Source organism: Embiotoca jacksoni, unplaced genomic scaffold (genome assembly GCF_022577435.1).
Source record: "Embiotoca jacksoni isolate LCO1_2020_lvr unplaced genomic scaffold, fEmbJac1.0.p SCAF_11, whole genome shotgun sequence".
Taxonomy (NCBI): domain Eukaryota; kingdom Metazoa; phylum Chordata; class Actinopteri; family Embiotocidae; genus Embiotoca; species Embiotoca jacksoni.
The window spans coordinates 14410009-14426227 of NW_027185241.1; the positions used below are offsets into that span (position 1 = coordinate 14410009).

General features: G+C 37.4%; 2 protein-coding genes across 2 annotated transcripts; one reads left to right on the forward strand and one right to left on the reverse strand.

Moving 5' to 3' along the window:
• Positions 1–6103: 6103 nt before the first annotated feature.
• On the forward strand, positions 6104–9299 carry LOC138192611 (zymogen granule membrane protein 16-like). Its single transcript, XM_069140124.1, has 6 exons — positions 6104–6153; positions 7181–7260; positions 7414–7540; positions 7722–7821; positions 8624–8713; positions 8794–9299. Exons 2-6 carry the CDS (start codon positions 7209–7211, stop codon positions 8944–8946), a joined length of 522 nt encoding a protein of 173 aa, XP_068996225.1. The 5' UTR covers positions 6104–6153; positions 7181–7208; the 3' UTR covers positions 8947–9299.
• cmtm8b (CKLF-like MARVEL transmembrane domain containing 8b) lies at positions 9085–13592 on the reverse strand. The gene is made up of 4 exons (XM_069140139.1): positions 13461–13592; positions 11937–12110; positions 11572–11691; positions 9085–10704 (listed from the first exon to the last, which is right to left on the reverse strand). The coding sequence occupies exons 1-4, from the start codon at positions 13590–13592 to the stop codon at positions 10618–10620; spliced, it is 513 nt and encodes a 170-aa protein (XP_068996240.1). The 3' UTR covers positions 9085–10617.
• Between the last annotated feature and the right edge of the window lie 2627 nt (positions 13593–16219).

The window sequence follows — 16219 nt, forward strand, 5'->3', positions numbered from 1 at the left end:
GCAGGTCTTTACCTTTTTTATTTTTTTTTATATTTTTTGTGGTTAAAAATTCTAGCATTGATGTTTATGTATTAACTTTTGCTTCTGTGTCATAGCGCTCCTTTAACTTCTACCTGAAGTACACGGACACAGAGCTCAGACTATTGAGCGGCCGCCACAATGGCAATGGGATTACTTCACTGGCAGCTCACTGGGGAATGGTCTACCAGGAGCAAAGCAACAGTACGGATGTTAGCGTGTAATCAATACTCTAGTTTATTCCAAATGAAAAGACTTTATAGTGATTGTCTAAGATAAATTCTGTTTGTAACTCGGTTAGTGTTATGTATCAAATTAAGAGGCCTCAATTAAAACCATTTTGTAACAGTGAAGGAGCAAAAGCAGTGATGTATTACTCTTTTTAAGAATTCACTTGTTTGCAGGAATGCTACCTGCAAGAATAACAACAGATTACACAAATGATCACATTTTTATTCATATGTTGTACATTACTTTATGGTCGAAGGAGAAATGTGTATAATGTTCAGTGTGAGCCATGTAAAGATTTTCAGCATGCAACATACTGCTGTGGTTTTTGACCTTTGGATCTTTTGGCAAATATGCGAGACTGATATAACGAAAAATAAAAGCAAATTGGTTGTAGGTAATGAAGAACTATAATTACCACCTTGCAGTTGTATGCCTCCACCAACAGGTCAAGTTGCAATTTACATCCATATCTGTCCTGACTCATATCATGTACTGTATGCAGTGAAGACTTTGAAGGAATCCTTGTATGTGTTGACATATTTGGTCAATGAAGCTAAATGACAGTAAACAATTATTTAAATATGGATATTACTGCAAGGAAGCTACAGTTTCTAAAACATGGATGCTTCACACACATCTTCGACCCAACAGCACAGAAAATGTATACAATCCCAACTTTTTTAAGGTGGACACCCAAGACTGGTGTCACTGATAACCAAATGTAAAATATGGTCAAATTCCCCTCCACATTTTTTGACTCATGGTGTTGAATAACGGACAGAAAGGTATTTTTGCTGAACATGTGGATGCCACATGAAGTTGACCTTTTACCTTTTGAAAGTCAAATGTCGACACTTCACGTTATTCTGCAACATTTTGTATGAAATGTTGTCATTAGTGCATCAATTCTTGAGTTATGGCTATAAACGTGTTTTGCTAGTTCACAGTGATCTCTGATGGTTGACCACCAAAATCCAATCAGTTCATTCTTTAGTCCACGTGAGCGTTTGTGACAAATTTGAAGAAATTCCCTTGAGGTATTTGTGAGATATCTTGCTTAACAGACTTGGATAACTTGAGGTGACAGTGACTTTTGACCCCTAAAATTTAATCAGTTTACACATTGGACCAATTGAACATTTATAGTAAGTCTGAAGAAATTCCTTCAAGGCGTTTTTGAGATATCGCATTCACAATAATGGGATGGGTGTGCATTCAGACAAACAACTCATAAACATAATCCCTCTGGCTGTCGCCGTTGCCAAACTATAAAAAGCACAAAGAAGACAAGAAGAAAAACTACACCATACAAAGATTATTTATACTTAATGTCCAATTCAGTGTTATTTTATTTTTCCACATTAGCAGAAAGATGCACTGAAACTTAGCACGAAGGAGTTGACCACTGGCTGCACTTCTTTTGACACATAAAGTCTGAACGATGTTGTAATAAAAGAGGAGGCAATGACACTACTGTTTTTCTTCTGTGGTTTCCCAGACCCAATACCTTGGGGAACTGATCGCTGCATAACACAGTGTGGTCAGAAATACAAAGAACTCAGAGAAGAGATGAGAAAAACATGAAAGCAATCATATGAAGTGTTGTTACATTTTAATAGCCTATCTTTAAATCATACTTTAACCTACACTGAAAAATGAACTCATGTACTCCAAGTCAAAGCAATTTAAAAAAAAAAGTACAAATACACAGCAGATGTATTTGCCGTACATAGACGTCTACTCTACAGCTGACACATCTGGAAATTGTCACCTATTTAAAACCTTTCTTCCAGGAATTATCCTGAGTCACAGTAATCTTCCCTATTAAAGAAACGTTTTGTTACAGTGAAAGAACAAGGGCAGTCAACTCACTGTCCAATAAAGGGCGCTAAGATGCCATCCTTATGCATTAAGTCTGTTTATATTGATTGAAATTACATTTAAATTGATTTAAATGTGTTCTGGACACGCTGTACACAATTTATGGCACAACAACTTTGATTTCTCAAGTTATTTATTCATTTAACTGTGCCATCATTTATATTTCATATTTAAGTTGTTATGATGAAGTTTCAAAAGGTTTTTGTGTGTCACGATAATTTTGCAGTTACACCTTGTTTCACCTTGAGCCTTCTTAGAACAAAAAAAGTAAAACTCATCCAAAAACGTGTCACTAACAGAACCTGCCCACAGTGAAGGTACACGTTTTTGGGAAACCTTGTCTCTGCTTCCTCTAAACTTTGCTTGCTCCAAATTATTCCATTTCTTTAGTCTTCTTTTATTTCACCACAGAAAGTCAGAACATGGTTGTGAAACAAAGTCAAAGGTGTTTTGATGGACAAATAAATAACTAGACAAGCATTTAAGTAGCCATTTCGCAACTTTGAAATATGCTGTTGTTCATCTAGATTACCAAACCTTGACTGGAAGGTGTAATGTTGATATATATTCGTCCTGTATCAACAGCAAACAAGATATAATCTTCCTGCCATCTATTTAGATCATCATTGCGACCATCAAATTGACCTGTTAGGGAAAATCTGAAATTCCACCTTTGTACCTCAGTGTTCACTTAAGAGCGAAACAACTGCATACTAAGTTGAAACTGTGAGAAAATTTTTTTTTAAAAAAAGCATTAGATGATTATCTAACATGATCAAAGGACACAACTCTACATATAAATTATGTTCTATTGTTATCCCATTAAAACCTGGTATTGCCAGCAAGCTACTTCCGTGTGTGACGGTGCTGCTTGTTTCTAAGCAATAACAACAATGTCAGTTGTTATTGTTAGTTTCTTCTGAAAAAGACCATGTTTGACTAAAGTGGCAGTAATATGAATCCCCCATTTCCCCTATGATCACTCCAACCCAATGTCCATATGCAGCTTATCAAACACTCACCCAGTTAGAAGACAATTCAAGAGCTACACAGAGTAAACATAATAAAAACATACAAAAATGTAATAATTTAATGAAAGCACAAATAAATAACAATAATTGTTATCACTAATGCCTTTGCACGTGCACATTGCACAAACCACATTGCCTGCCAAATCCACATGGCGTTTTAATAAATGTATAATTGAAACGGATGTTTTCAAGAAGGTATCCAAACGCATGTACAATTATAAAGCTTTTGCGTGTCTTAGTTTTGTCTCTGTTTTTTCCTCTTTCATTGTCAGTCGATCTCTGGGTGTGTTAAGCAACTTCTTCCCAGCAATGGGAACAGGTTTGGGCACCACCTGTTCCGAAAAATGAACTCAGTCACCACCAGGTTTGATGCTTATTTCTGTTTAAGATATACTTGCTGTACTTCATCGGGCCTCTTCATCCAGTGCTGTGCACGTCAGGAATGTGGTTTTCAGATTGTGTCAGGCTGCTCTGCAATTTCAAATATTTGTTTTGAAACAACAGGCCAGTTACAAGCACACCCATTTGCAAGCAGACAATAACTATGTTGAGAGATTTTGATGAGTTGGGGGAGGAGCGAGGGGTAAAAATGGCAACCTGACTTCATCTGTCAATCAAACAGGTACACACCTCTCTTTGAGGCCTGATATGGAATTAATTATGGAATTATTTTTAGAAGGACTATAATAACTTGTGGAAAAAATGCATTGACTTTGTATTAGAGAAGTTGATGCTTTTTGAATGCGAGTCTAAAGAGATGGGTTTTCCGGAGTCCCTAGTGGCCCTCAGTGGTATTGCACTTTAAGGCATTTCAGCAGTGACTTAAGTTTTCAGACCGGAAGACTTTGTCCATTTTAATATACAGTCTATAATTAGAAGCAGTTGTTCAGGTGTCCAGAAAGTTTTACTCTCTCAACATAAAAAACGGAAATAAGATCAAACATTTGAGTGTTGTTAGTTGTTAGTTTTTCTCTTTACAGATTTACTTTTTTCAGTTGGTTGGATAAGGTAATTTTAGAAAAAAATGAAAAATGAAAATGAAAAAAATCAACAACAATGAGGCCATCGTCCAGCCAGTTTGTCTGTGAAATTACATATCATACAGTGACATTTATTCATCTGTCCATGAATTCCTGTCATCTGTTTTTCTCTCTCCAGCTGTGTAATCTGTGACCATTAGCAAAAGAAAAGAACCAGAAGATAAAGACATTGTTTTGATTTTTTTGTTTTTTTGTTTGTTTGTTTCTTGCTAATGAAGCCATCTCAAACTTCTGCCTCCACTTTGGATCTTTTTGGAAATGACCTTTGAACTTTTTTTTCCATCTCCCCTGATGATTTGAACACCGGAGGGTGTTTCACAGAACGGCCACTGTGGGTCAACCCCTTAAACTTTGCAGCTTCTGGCAATAAGCTGCTATGTGATCAAAAGTAGGGCACAGACAGAGTCCGAATTGTCTTAACAAGCATGCACTGAAATGTAGCATTCTCTCTTGTCTGATGTCTGTGGTCAGGAATAATTTCCTTATCTTATTCCAGACGTCATTAACAGCCACGTATTAATAATATAATATATAAAACTTGTTTTATTTTTATGATAAAGAAGCCACAGGAAACTCAGATTTGGTAATGCTGACTTTTGTAGATTTAAAGACCTGTGCAGTAGAAAAGAAGCACTGATTTATCAAACAACAGCATTGCCACCTCTCGACAGTTTCTGATTTTACATATACAGTAACAATAACTAATTTCTGTGGAGTTTTTCAGTTGTAGTTTTGAACATTTAACTGTTTCACTTTGATTAATGACTACATTGTACTCTTCCATTTTCTTAATGCATTTAATGTTAGATTTTAAAATTATTTTTCAGTGTTTTTTTTTTATTTTTATGTGTGTTGCACATTTCTACTACTCCACCATACAATGTATATCTGCGTCTTGGTCATGTACATTATCATGGTGAAGTCCAAAAGCAGGAAGTTTTATTTATGAGAAATTTCCTCGGATAAGTAAGGAGTGTAAAGTTTCAAGAGGGTTTTTCACAGACCGGCCACGACTGGTTCCGGTCAAACCAGTTAAAAGAACAATGGACTTTATTTTCTCATTTTATTTCCTGGTTGTATGATGGTTATCACTCTGTTCAGATAAATAATTATTCTTTTGTTTGATTTTATCTCTCTAGGACATGTGTAGTATTCCTCAATAGAGGTAAGCAAAGAGTAAATATTAAAAATTCTATCAACAAAACAACCTTATCTCAGGCCTTTCTGAAGCTTTTAATTATCTCATGATCTTCATCAGCAGATTGTTTATTGAGCTCAAGAATGCCTCATCTAAACAATTTGTTAAGTTTAAGAATTAACTCCTGATAGTCTTTGTATGAACATTTGAACATCCACATTTCCATGACAACTGGACCAACTTCATCTGCTGATGAAGTTCATGTTATTATCAAAAGCCCCAGAACATCTACTACATGGGCTTTGAGGTGATCTAGCGTGGCCAACTATTTTTCCAAGGTCGAGCATGCGTTTTATTTAAGTGACCCAAACGAAGTCAAAACATTATCATTAATCATACAGCTGCAGTTAACTAACTTATGAGATACAAATTCATGTCAGATGGAGTTTATAAACTCAACTTGATAAACTTGAGTAAAGCTCAAATGTAATCAATAGGACTGCAAGTGAGGTGTGAAATATTTTTGCTGGACTTAATTATGAGCCTCTCTATTTTCTCTTCCTGGTTCAAATTCAGATTCCCAGAACCAGTACCTGTTTGTTGAAAAAGAATCCTTTTGTTCGACTGCCTGAGGCTGTTAGGTTGAGTGTGTGTGTGTGTGTGTGTGTGTGTGTGTGTGTGTGTGTGTGTGTGTGTGTGTGTGTGGTGTTGGAGGTTAGTATCGTTATATAAGAGGCCAGTGTGTCACAGTATCAGATCATCTTTTGCTGTTTTGCTCTGGACTGACGCTGGTCTCAGGAGATCACGACTGCTGGTAAGTCTCAACATCTGTATCAGCGGGTTTTAAGGATGTGAGGATGTGATAACTCCTTCAAAGGTGCAATATGTAAGAATCAAGTCCTGTCTTTTTATACCATTTTGTATATTAAGAGGCGATTGTGACTGCAGAGTCCAGGCAGTCTGCCACCTGACTGGCTCTCAGAGTTTTTGCAGTTCGGTTAAACTGTATTTCTTTTCTTCATTAATTAGAAGTTGGCTATTTTTTAATGACTGCTGATTGTAAAGTTAGATTTGTATGGACCCAGCAGTAGATTGACTGACATAATGGTAATTGGTTAAGTCAATAGTTTACATTATAGCTTCCTTATCTTTTTTTATTTATTTTTTTTTTTTTTAAAGAAAGGCCATAATAGCAATTAAACAGCCATTTCAAAATATCTATACCATCTAGACAGCTTTTCGATATAGTTTTTGTTGTCATTGGATACACTAAAGATCCACTTTGAAATGTCTAAACAAGGTCTGTTTTACTACATAAAACTGCTTCAGTTTGGTAAGATAGCTAGATGATGATCTGGCAGGGGTAGTCATGTCCAGCTATTCTAACTGCTAACTGTTGTGAACCGCAAATCAACAAACAGATGACTTACAATATTAACTTTATACAGATAGCCTACTTACCTTCATAAGTTATCGCTGTACAGCCAACATATACCATTAACAGCTGTCTACTCACCAGTCTAGAAGAAACATTGCAAGTCAGCATTAAACTGTTACCAAGAGCTGACTCTAGCAGTGGAAAGCAACACAAATGTAATTTTGCCAAAAGTTTCAGCCCTCGCTGTGTTTACTGTTCCAATCATTATAATATCTTACAGTGGCTGTAGTGGGCACTGATTTAAGGAACTCTTTGTTACTTTTGATTACATTGGCTACAGGTAATGTCAAGATTGTTGAGTTAAAAGGATATCAGATGGTTTCAATGTGTAAGAACATTTCTATGATGATGATGATGATGATGATAATGATGATGATGCTCTGTATTGAATCTGTTTCCCCAGTTGTCTCTGGGCGCCTTCACTTTCCAGAATGTTTTCCTTCCTGGTCTTTGCTGCACTTTGCGCCAGCTGCCTGGCTAGACGTAAGGAGTTGATTCATTTATTGAGTCCATTGTGCATCAGTTTTTACTTTGAAATATAATGTCTAGGTTCTAATAAGGTCTTGGATTCAAGTTGAGTCCAGATGCAGTCACTTTTCTTGTCCTTCACATAATAATTTGTTTGAACCTCTCCAGCTGGCTTGGCGAACTACTCCTACTCTCAGGCTGTTGGAGGTGGAAGTGGCACTTCTTTCTCCTCTGAAGGAGAGGGAAGGATCACGGCCATCAGGGCCTGGGAGACTAATAATGCTTACATCGTAGGGTCAGTCTCCCTCTCTTTCTTGTCCACATGCTGTTTTTGTGCTTGCTTTATTGTGTACTTATTTTTGCACGATTCATGACAAACTTTAAATCCATTAAAACTATGTGTAATTGTTTCTTTCTAATTATTCTACCCATTGCATATCACTGTGTTTCCTCTCTGCGCCCTCTATTTATTCCAGCATTCAACTACGCTACGATTACATTTGGTCGCACATACTTGGCCGCGCAGTTGGAAACAGTCAGGAGCTGGAACTGTTTGATGGAGAGGCCATTGTTCAGGTCAGAGATTTTATTGATTATTTCGATAGGTATTTAGATGATTTTTTTTTCAATATAATTTGTATGTATTTTTGACTACAGATCCAGCAAAATAATTAGTAAGTAAGTAAAATGTATTTAATATAGCAACTTTCACTGACAAAGTCACAAAGTGCTTCGCAACAAAAACAACAAAGGAAAAACTGTTGTATAGCAGCATTTTTTTTAAACAAGTAGTATTTGTAGTTTTGTAAACAGGCATACACTTACTGTGTTTCAAAAGGTGTACGTACGTCCTAACACTTACAATTTGGATTGCATAAGTACATTTACACTGTCAAGTACAGAAACATGCAGTGCACTACCCAGATAATGCACTCAAAACAGCTCAAAAATTTAGTACAAAACACTACACTTTTCACCATAATCGGTCACCAACTTGGCTACGGAGGAAAGTGAGGGATGACTCACGTAAAGAATTTTGAAATTGCTAAAACTGCTGTTGGATAGCAGCCATGAATATGCTTACTGAGTGTGTGAAAAGGAGGGCAGAAAACACGTTCATGGGTAAAATAAATAATGTCAGCAGATATGTTGGCAGGTGATTCATTCAAATACTGTGTTTTTTCCGGTCAGTGCAGAACGACAGTGTGTGATTTGAGACAATACTATCCTGTCGAAATTTGTAGGTACTACACAACTCAGTGTACTAACATGTAAGATGACTATTTGGGAGTGTACTAAGGCAAGTACACCATTTGGAACACAGCCACTGCATAAATAAACCATAATTTGTCAGTAATTTTTGCTCGTGTTCCCTCAGATCTCTGGTAAATACCATACCAACTACATCTATCAGCTGATATTTGTGACCTCTAGAGGGCGCTCTCTGATTGTCGGCCAGCCGTCTCAGGTTTCTACCTTTTCTGTTTTTATGGAGTTAGAAATGATAACACATATGGTCACATTTTAAACATTGCTTCTGTGTCACAGCGCTCCTTTAACTTCTACGCGGTGCACCCGGACGCAGAGCTCAAACTACTGAGCGGTCGCTTCAATGGCAATGGAATTACTTCACTGGGAGCTCACTGGGGAATGGTCCCCATGGATGAGCGCAACACCACAGATGTTGACATGTATGATTAATAATCAGAAATGAATGAATAATCAACCTATTTGCTTCCTTTGAAGAATTATTAGTGCAACATAAGCGCACATAATTTATACCTATACCTCTGAAAAATTGTGTTTGTGGAACAATGACTTATTACAAATGAAAAGAAAGAATTGCCAGTGCTTTTATATATCAACTTTGCACATCTGCAGGACTGAAGGAACCAAAGCAGTAATGTAATGTCCTTTTAATCTAAGTTACATTTGCATTTTTTTAGGAATGCTAACTGTAAGAAAAACAACAGGTTATACAAATAATCACATGATTTTTTTTTTGTTGGAGAAGAAACGTGTATCATCCAAATAAAAATGTGTTGCATGCTACAACAATTTTTTTTTTGTTTACTTAATCCTCTTGGGGTCTTATGGCAAGCCTGCAAAATTCAAAGTACAGACTGGTAAAAGCTATAATATTGCCAACAGTACTAAGATGTTCTACTTTGGTAAAAGTAGGCTACATATAACACTCTAAAAAAAAAAATTAAAAGTGCATGTTTTATTCAAATGGTCAGAAACCTGCTACATAGATATTCCTGTAGAGAAAAGAAAACACAAGGACAAATAGTTATACATGGATGAGACTAAAGCAGCTAACAGTGACGTCATGCATTGATTTGTGAGTTTGTGAAAGTTATGAGGCCTTCAGTTCGGATTTTGGCTGCTAGTTTAGAGCGATTTGGAGCCGGTAGTGACCATATTTGGAAGATCTGGGGAGGAGCGAGCTGTGAATCTGACTCGAGCTGATTGGAAACCCGAGGACACTACACCCTGCCCACCGGAGAGCAGAAACCTGAAGGCACCAAAGGCCTGTCAGTCAGAGAGACACGCCCCCCCTAAAACAAGGATTTTTAAGTCATCATTTCTAATCAATGATGGAATTATTTTCAGATGCCTGCCAGAAAACTAATAAGGAGTGTCTTTAGGTAAGAACAGGAAAGATAAGTTTTGCTCCTGTCTCTTTAAAGCCCCCCTCAGCCAATCAGAAGAAAGTATTCTTCTTGTTGGCCAACTTTCAGGAAGTCTGTGGAGTAAGCTTGTGGAGAAGAAAACTACAAACTGAAATAATTTAACGGAAATGGCAACTTCTCAAATCCACCCGAACTTGTTGGAATCTGATCTGCAAAGAGTGGAAAGTAGCCTTCAAACATCTGCAGCAACAAAGATCTCTGTTTGGTAAATATTATGTTCATTTCCTACTTATTGTGTAAATTTTGTCTTTAAAGGAGCTGTATATATAGATATAAAGATATAAATATCTCTCTCTATACATATATATATTCATTGAAACTATATGACCTTGTTAATAGGTGAATGTCATAGTAAAATCTCATTCTGCTGTTTTAGTGGCTGTCTCTATTGGCATAGGCCTACATACACTGTCTTGATTGTGGATGTAAAGTTGTACACTATTGGCTGCACTTGTTTTTTTTTAAGTGACGCCTTACATGCAGCATCTTACATCCCGAAAATCCCATTGTTTCTTTTCCAACTAATTTATTTCAACAGTAAACTCAACTTTTAGTTACAGTGTTGGCAAGTTTGGTGATACAAAGCGTCCCCCTCTGCAATTATATGTGCCTGCTCTCAATATGTCACACATGGGAGTCTGAAGGATGTTGCAATAAAAAGCAGGAGGTAACGAGACTACTGCTCCTCTTCTGTGGTTTTCCAGGCATGGTAGCTCAGGTAACTGCTGGCTGCATAGCACAGTGTGGTCAGAAATGCAAAGAACTGAGAGGAGAAGAGATGAGAAAATACAAAGGGAGGGAAAACAACAAGAAGACTTGAAGTTAGATTTAAATATCTTAAAAGTATAATTCAATCTATACTGAAAAATCTACTCAAGTCAAAGCAGTGCTGACATTTGTGTAAAACAGCAGCTTTTTGTTACAATGACAGAACAAGGATGTTCTGTAGGACACTCACCTCCACTGTAATCGATCTTTATAATATTTGAATTGATGTAAAAAAAGAATTTGAATGTTCACATATCATTTCATTATTAATTGTGTTTGTAGAATCACCATTCACGATTTGTGGCACACAAAATTTAGTTTAATTAATTGAACTGTGCCATTGTGCACCATAGATTGTATATCTAAGTTGTTATAAATGCTGTTTCAAAGGCCCTCCATTGTAGTTTTTCTTATCTGCCTGTGAGAGCAGAGACTAAATGTTTTCTGAAGGGAGCTTCCAAAGGTGACCAGATGATGTCATCATTAGTTAAATTATCAAGTTAAGATACCACCCAGCTCAGTTATGGGAAATGTGGGCTACCGTGTTGTTTGGAGATAAATTAGAGACTAAACGTTTATGTTGCTCAGCTTCTTTTATGAGTCTCTTAACTTTATGGAAGTGCAGGACTTAATCAGCTCTGAGACCCACTCTGTTTATTTGAAGAATGTAGACTATTTCCCAAAAATAATATACGGACCCTGATGTCCTCTACACTCTTATTTGCAGAAATCCTAGATGACATTGTGCGTGTGCTTGTTGTGCTATTCCTTCATGTTTTTCTTAACTCATCAAAACAGCTTGCACTTAAATTTTGAAATAAACATTCCCCTGAACAGATTACATTAACTGGAGTGCTCTTACTGCAGATGCTGCCCAGCAGTTGTAGTTGTGGCGCCCCCTAACGGCCTGGCTGACGGAGAGAGCATCTACTATTGAAGTCACCAGATACAGAGCAGTGGCACTGCAGTTCAAACACAGAGACTGGAGGAGACAAAGATGCAAACAGTAAAATACACACAAAAAACACAAAGCAGTCAGGACATGTGTTAAAACACACACTTGAAAAAAAAGTCAAGGTGACAGATATTAGAAAAAAGGAGTGAAACATACAGTTTGTACAGTGTGTGTGTGTGTGTGTGTGTGTGTGTGTGTGTGTGTGTGTGTGTGTGTGTGTGTGTGTGTGTGTGTGTGTGTGTGTGTGTGTGGTGTGTGTGTGTGAGTGTTACCAGTGTCGTCCAGGGGATCTGTGGTATCCTGTTGTGGACTCCAGTGAGGTAAATTATAAAGAGGCAAACTGTCACAATCCAGAACAAGATGGCAACAAACATCACCCAGCAGAGAGAAGATAGGTAAAAATATTCTGTACCCCCAACCAGAATCCACACGAACATCCCACACACCTGCAGAGGAGAGGAAGAGGAGAGGAGAGGAGAGGAGAGGAGAGGAGAGGAGAGGAGAGGAGAGGAGAGGAGAGGAGAGGAGAGGAGAGGAGAGGAGAGTCCCAATTAAGTCCCAATATGTCATTGTAAGGTATCATAAGAAGAAGATAGATTTGGGACATTAATTGTCCCATTTTGATGCAGCTGATGGGAAACTTTGCACCACAAAACTAAACTAAACAAACATAAAAATCACAACAAAACATATTGTTTTATGTCACTTTTCTTATTTATTTGTTATCCATACGTAATGTCCAACTTGCTCCATCTCGGCTGAATTAAGGTGTGGCGGCGGTGGTGGTGAGTAACTAAATCTCTTTCCTTCCAAACGCCACCCTTCCCTTTTCACAACAACAGATTCCTGCTGGATGTTTCATATCACAGGAAGAAAACATTTTCTAGTGTGAAACGTGACTGTGAGCTGCGTTGGCTTCTTATAGAATGAAATCACTTGTAGGGTATTTGACATTATAATATGCAGAGTTAAGAAATCATTTCTTTGCTCACGGTCACATTCATTAAACCTGAAGGCTAGACTTTGCAGTTAATTGGCCATTTTCAGGGTGTAATTTTCATCATTTAGTTATTCCAAAATGATCTCCCACTTTGAGAATTAATTTCTAAACATACAAATCCAAAAGCAATATCCTACTTTTTATAAAATTGCAATGGTTTAAAATCAGATTAACTTCCACTGCAGCCTGCCCAGCCTCTGCATGGCAGCCAGCCAGACTGTATTTAGAGAAAGGCTGTCCTGACTTTTTTCCTCCAGCTGATTTGGAACGGAAGAGAGACAATGAGGGAGAAAACAGAGGAAGAGTTGATTTGCTTGGTGTTTTTGGTTAACTTCCTATTTTCATGGAAACATAGTTCTTGTAGTTTTTATTTGACTCTGTTCAATGCAGTTAAAGGAATACTTTAAAAAAAAAATTACATTCTTTAAAAAATTGTAATAGAAATGTTATATAAATTTTATTGTAAAAGATTAAAGATTGTTCTTTTTTCTAACTCAAACTCTGTGTGTATATGCGTCTATGCTGTATTATACTGTAGACTCGAAGCAACTCAAACACTGATCAAGTCGTAGCTACGTTTGTGTTTCACATCACGTGCTCCGCACATGTACCCTTTAAACTGGAAAGGGCTTCACTTCTCTATTAACATGTCTTGTAAACCTCACAATTGCTGCCACAATAATCACTGAGCATATAATCTGTTGGCAACTTCTCATCATCGGCTAAAATTTCAGGACTGCCGAGCGTTTCTAATGATGTCGTCTTCCAACATCCCAAACTCATAAGGCCCACTTACTATCTCAGCCAGGAGGAGTAGTCCTTTGGCAGTCGTGGTGAAATGTTGGTCGAAGGCCAAGGTGGAGGTTGAGGTGTTGTAGTCCGGTACAGAAGGACTCCTGCGGGCCGACACCACAGCGGGTCTATCCATGATGCAGACAGCCTGTCTGTGTGTGTGTGTATGTGTGCTTTCAGTGAGGTTGTTGCTGCAGCAGAGGAAGTTGTGTTCGTGTCCCGGAATCCAACAAAGACAGCCATCTATGAAACGTTGGCTTAAACAAACATTTGAGTTGTCTTAGTCTCATTTGATCAGAAAGACAACTTTATTTTTTGTCTGTCAGGTTTTTAAAAAGTTTACTCTGGTACTGAATAAAGATAAATAGTTTTCTTTTATTGCGTGGTCAAGTAATAAATGCTGTTGGGAGCAACAATACCCACACAGGTGACATAAAACAGGAAGGAAATGAAGACGGCAGTTTCTTTAGAGGTAGTCGTAGCTTGAAATCAGCTTCAGGACACTGATTACAGAAGTTCTGATGATGATGATAAGTGATGCTGGTGGCAAGAGGAAGAGCTGATGTCTATGTTAAGGACCAACACCTATAATTGTGCATGTGTTTGCCCTTTACCTACAATAATTGATTATTTAGGCTGATATGCTACATGTCAGGATGTTACTGTTTTAAGCAGTACTGTGACTTATCTATTTGCAGAGATTTAGTCCTGCTTGAGTTCATCCACTACAATAACCTTTATTTTATGAATGCATTTATGGAGTTAGTCAAGTCAGTTTTCTTTGTATATCACATTTAAACAAAACATAAGTTAACCATAGTGCCTCATTAGAAAAGATTAAAAAAAAAAAAAAAAAAAAAAAAAAAAAAGATAAACAAATAAATGGCTGTGACTTAAAAGATTATTGGGAATATATTATTTAGCCCTTTAAAAAAATGCTGTTTTTTTCCATCAGAATAGGAAGTCAACCCTAAACATTTCATTGAAGTTTCTTTGAAAAAAGCAGTTTTAGTTTTATAGTGCAAATTGACTGCTTTCATTGAAATGACCTGAAACCAGTGGAGATGAGTTAGAATATCCCTCCATATCCTATATATCTTAAAAGTAAATTTTCAGTAAACAATGTGTACAGGAGGGTTTGAGTTTGTATGTCACACTTGTGTACGTTGCACATTGGGACATAATTGGCTCCAAACTAGTTGTGATGTCACAAAATCTTTACAGAAATATGTGCTCATGTTAAAATCTGATTTAAAGTGAGCACAAATAAACTTTCCACCTGCAGCAGATTAATGTGAAAACAGCCTCCTCGTGTCAAACTGCACAAAATGCAATGAGTGAACGGGCAAAAGGTAAAACCCATGTTTGAGTGGAGGGGAGGCTCTGACGAGAAAATCTTCCTAAGACCCTCAGTTGATCAAATTCTGATCCCTCTGAGAGAAGAAAGGTTCGTGGTCTCATTAAAACCTTGTATTTTATCCAAAATGTGCCCCTGCTGCAATGCAGTAGTAACAACTATGACCACACGGGGGCAGTAGTTACACATGGCCATAAAGCTTGCTTCAGAGGGAACAGCAGAGCAAAGGGACAAAAGACACAAGGTCGAGGCCCAACAAGACTCACCGGGCCGTTAATTTCCGGCATGGTGTGTGTGTTAATTGTTATTTTCACTCCTTTATTCTTTGTTGTTGTTGTTGTTGTTTATCGACAAAGCAACTATATCAATACCTGAATGCTTCTTCCCCACAAAAGTGTGCCTTCAGGGTTCCTGCAGTTCAGAAGAAAATCTGACCACTGACAGGAAATATAAGTGTGCAGAGCGAGGTCTTTTCCTTCAAACTAGAATAAAAAATTAAAGAAAATTAAAGAAACTGGAAGCCCTCTATAATAGGACTTTTGGCTCTGGTAGCAGTTTCCTCTGGAGTCAATTCCAGACTAACTGTGACAGGACAGAAGTGATTGGAATCACCAGGTGACTGTAAATCAAAATGAATATAAAGTCGATAAGAATCGTGATTAACATAATAAAAGAGAGATTCATTGGGTTGAATTCAAAGTTCTCCCTCTCCAACATCAGATGCAGACAAATAGACCAATAACCTTCACATTAAGATGCTTTGTGGTGTTCTGCTGCAGTCGATATCCTGCACCATGCATTATCTGACAGGATATTTTACATGCTTTGTCTTATGCTACTTGATAGACTAATTTTGGCCTGCTGAGCACATTCTGCTCTGCACAGCAATATATCCACTGCAGCAATCTATACCCTACATTACTCTCTCTCCATTCACTCGAAGCAGAGGGCTTCCAGCTTCTCTTGTCTTCAGTGCCCACATGTAGCCAATACATGAACAAAACTAATGGCCAGCCGAAGCATTTCTGCAGAAAGGATTGACAGCTGTCTGCACTCAGACATTTGTCTTTCTTTGAGAGCAATATTTTCTATATCAGCTGTCTGAAAGCTAATTATCACAGCGGGATGGGGGTCATTTCACTTTACAGTCTATTAATTCAAAATGGAAATACAATCTTAATGTCATGTACTAATGTCAGAGTGCATTCTTAATTACTTCGTGACAGATTGAAGGTGTGGAATATTGTGGTGTACATGATAACAAGCTTTTACAAGTATTTAGTTTTACTGTATTTCTATCACTGCTTTCATCATACAGCATATAGTAAAGTAGTGTTTTCATCTTAAATGAATAGTTAGATTCATTTTTGATTCTACTCTGCAGAATGAATAGGACGTCTAATAGA

Bases quoted from the DNA above. Each gene is read 5' to 3' on its own strand.
- LOC138192611 (XM_069140124.1), top strand. From the start codon at position 7,209: ATGTTTTCCTTCCTGGTCTTTGCTGCACTTTGCGCCAGCTGCCTGGCT. The intron at 7,822-8,623 runs GTCAGAGATTTT...GTGTTCCCTCAG, and splicing joins ATGGAGAGGCCATTGTTCAG to ATCTCTGGTAAATACCATAC. The intron at 8,714-8,793 runs GTTTCTACCTTT...TCTGTGTCACAG, and splicing joins TTGTCGGCCAGCCGTCTCAG to CGCTCCTTTAACTTCTACGC.
- cmtm8b (XM_069140139.1), bottom strand. From the start codon at position 13,592: ATGGATAGACCCGCTGTGGTGTCGGCCCGCAGGAGTCCTTCTGTACCG. The intron at 12,111-13,460 runs GTAAGTGGGCCT...TCTCCTCTGCAG, and splicing joins TACTCCTCCTGGCTGAGATA to GTGTGTGGGATGTTCGTGTG. The intron at 11,692-11,936 runs GTAACACTCACA...TGTCTCCTCCAG, and splicing joins AGATCCCCTGGACGACACTG to TCTCTGTGTTTGAACTGCAG.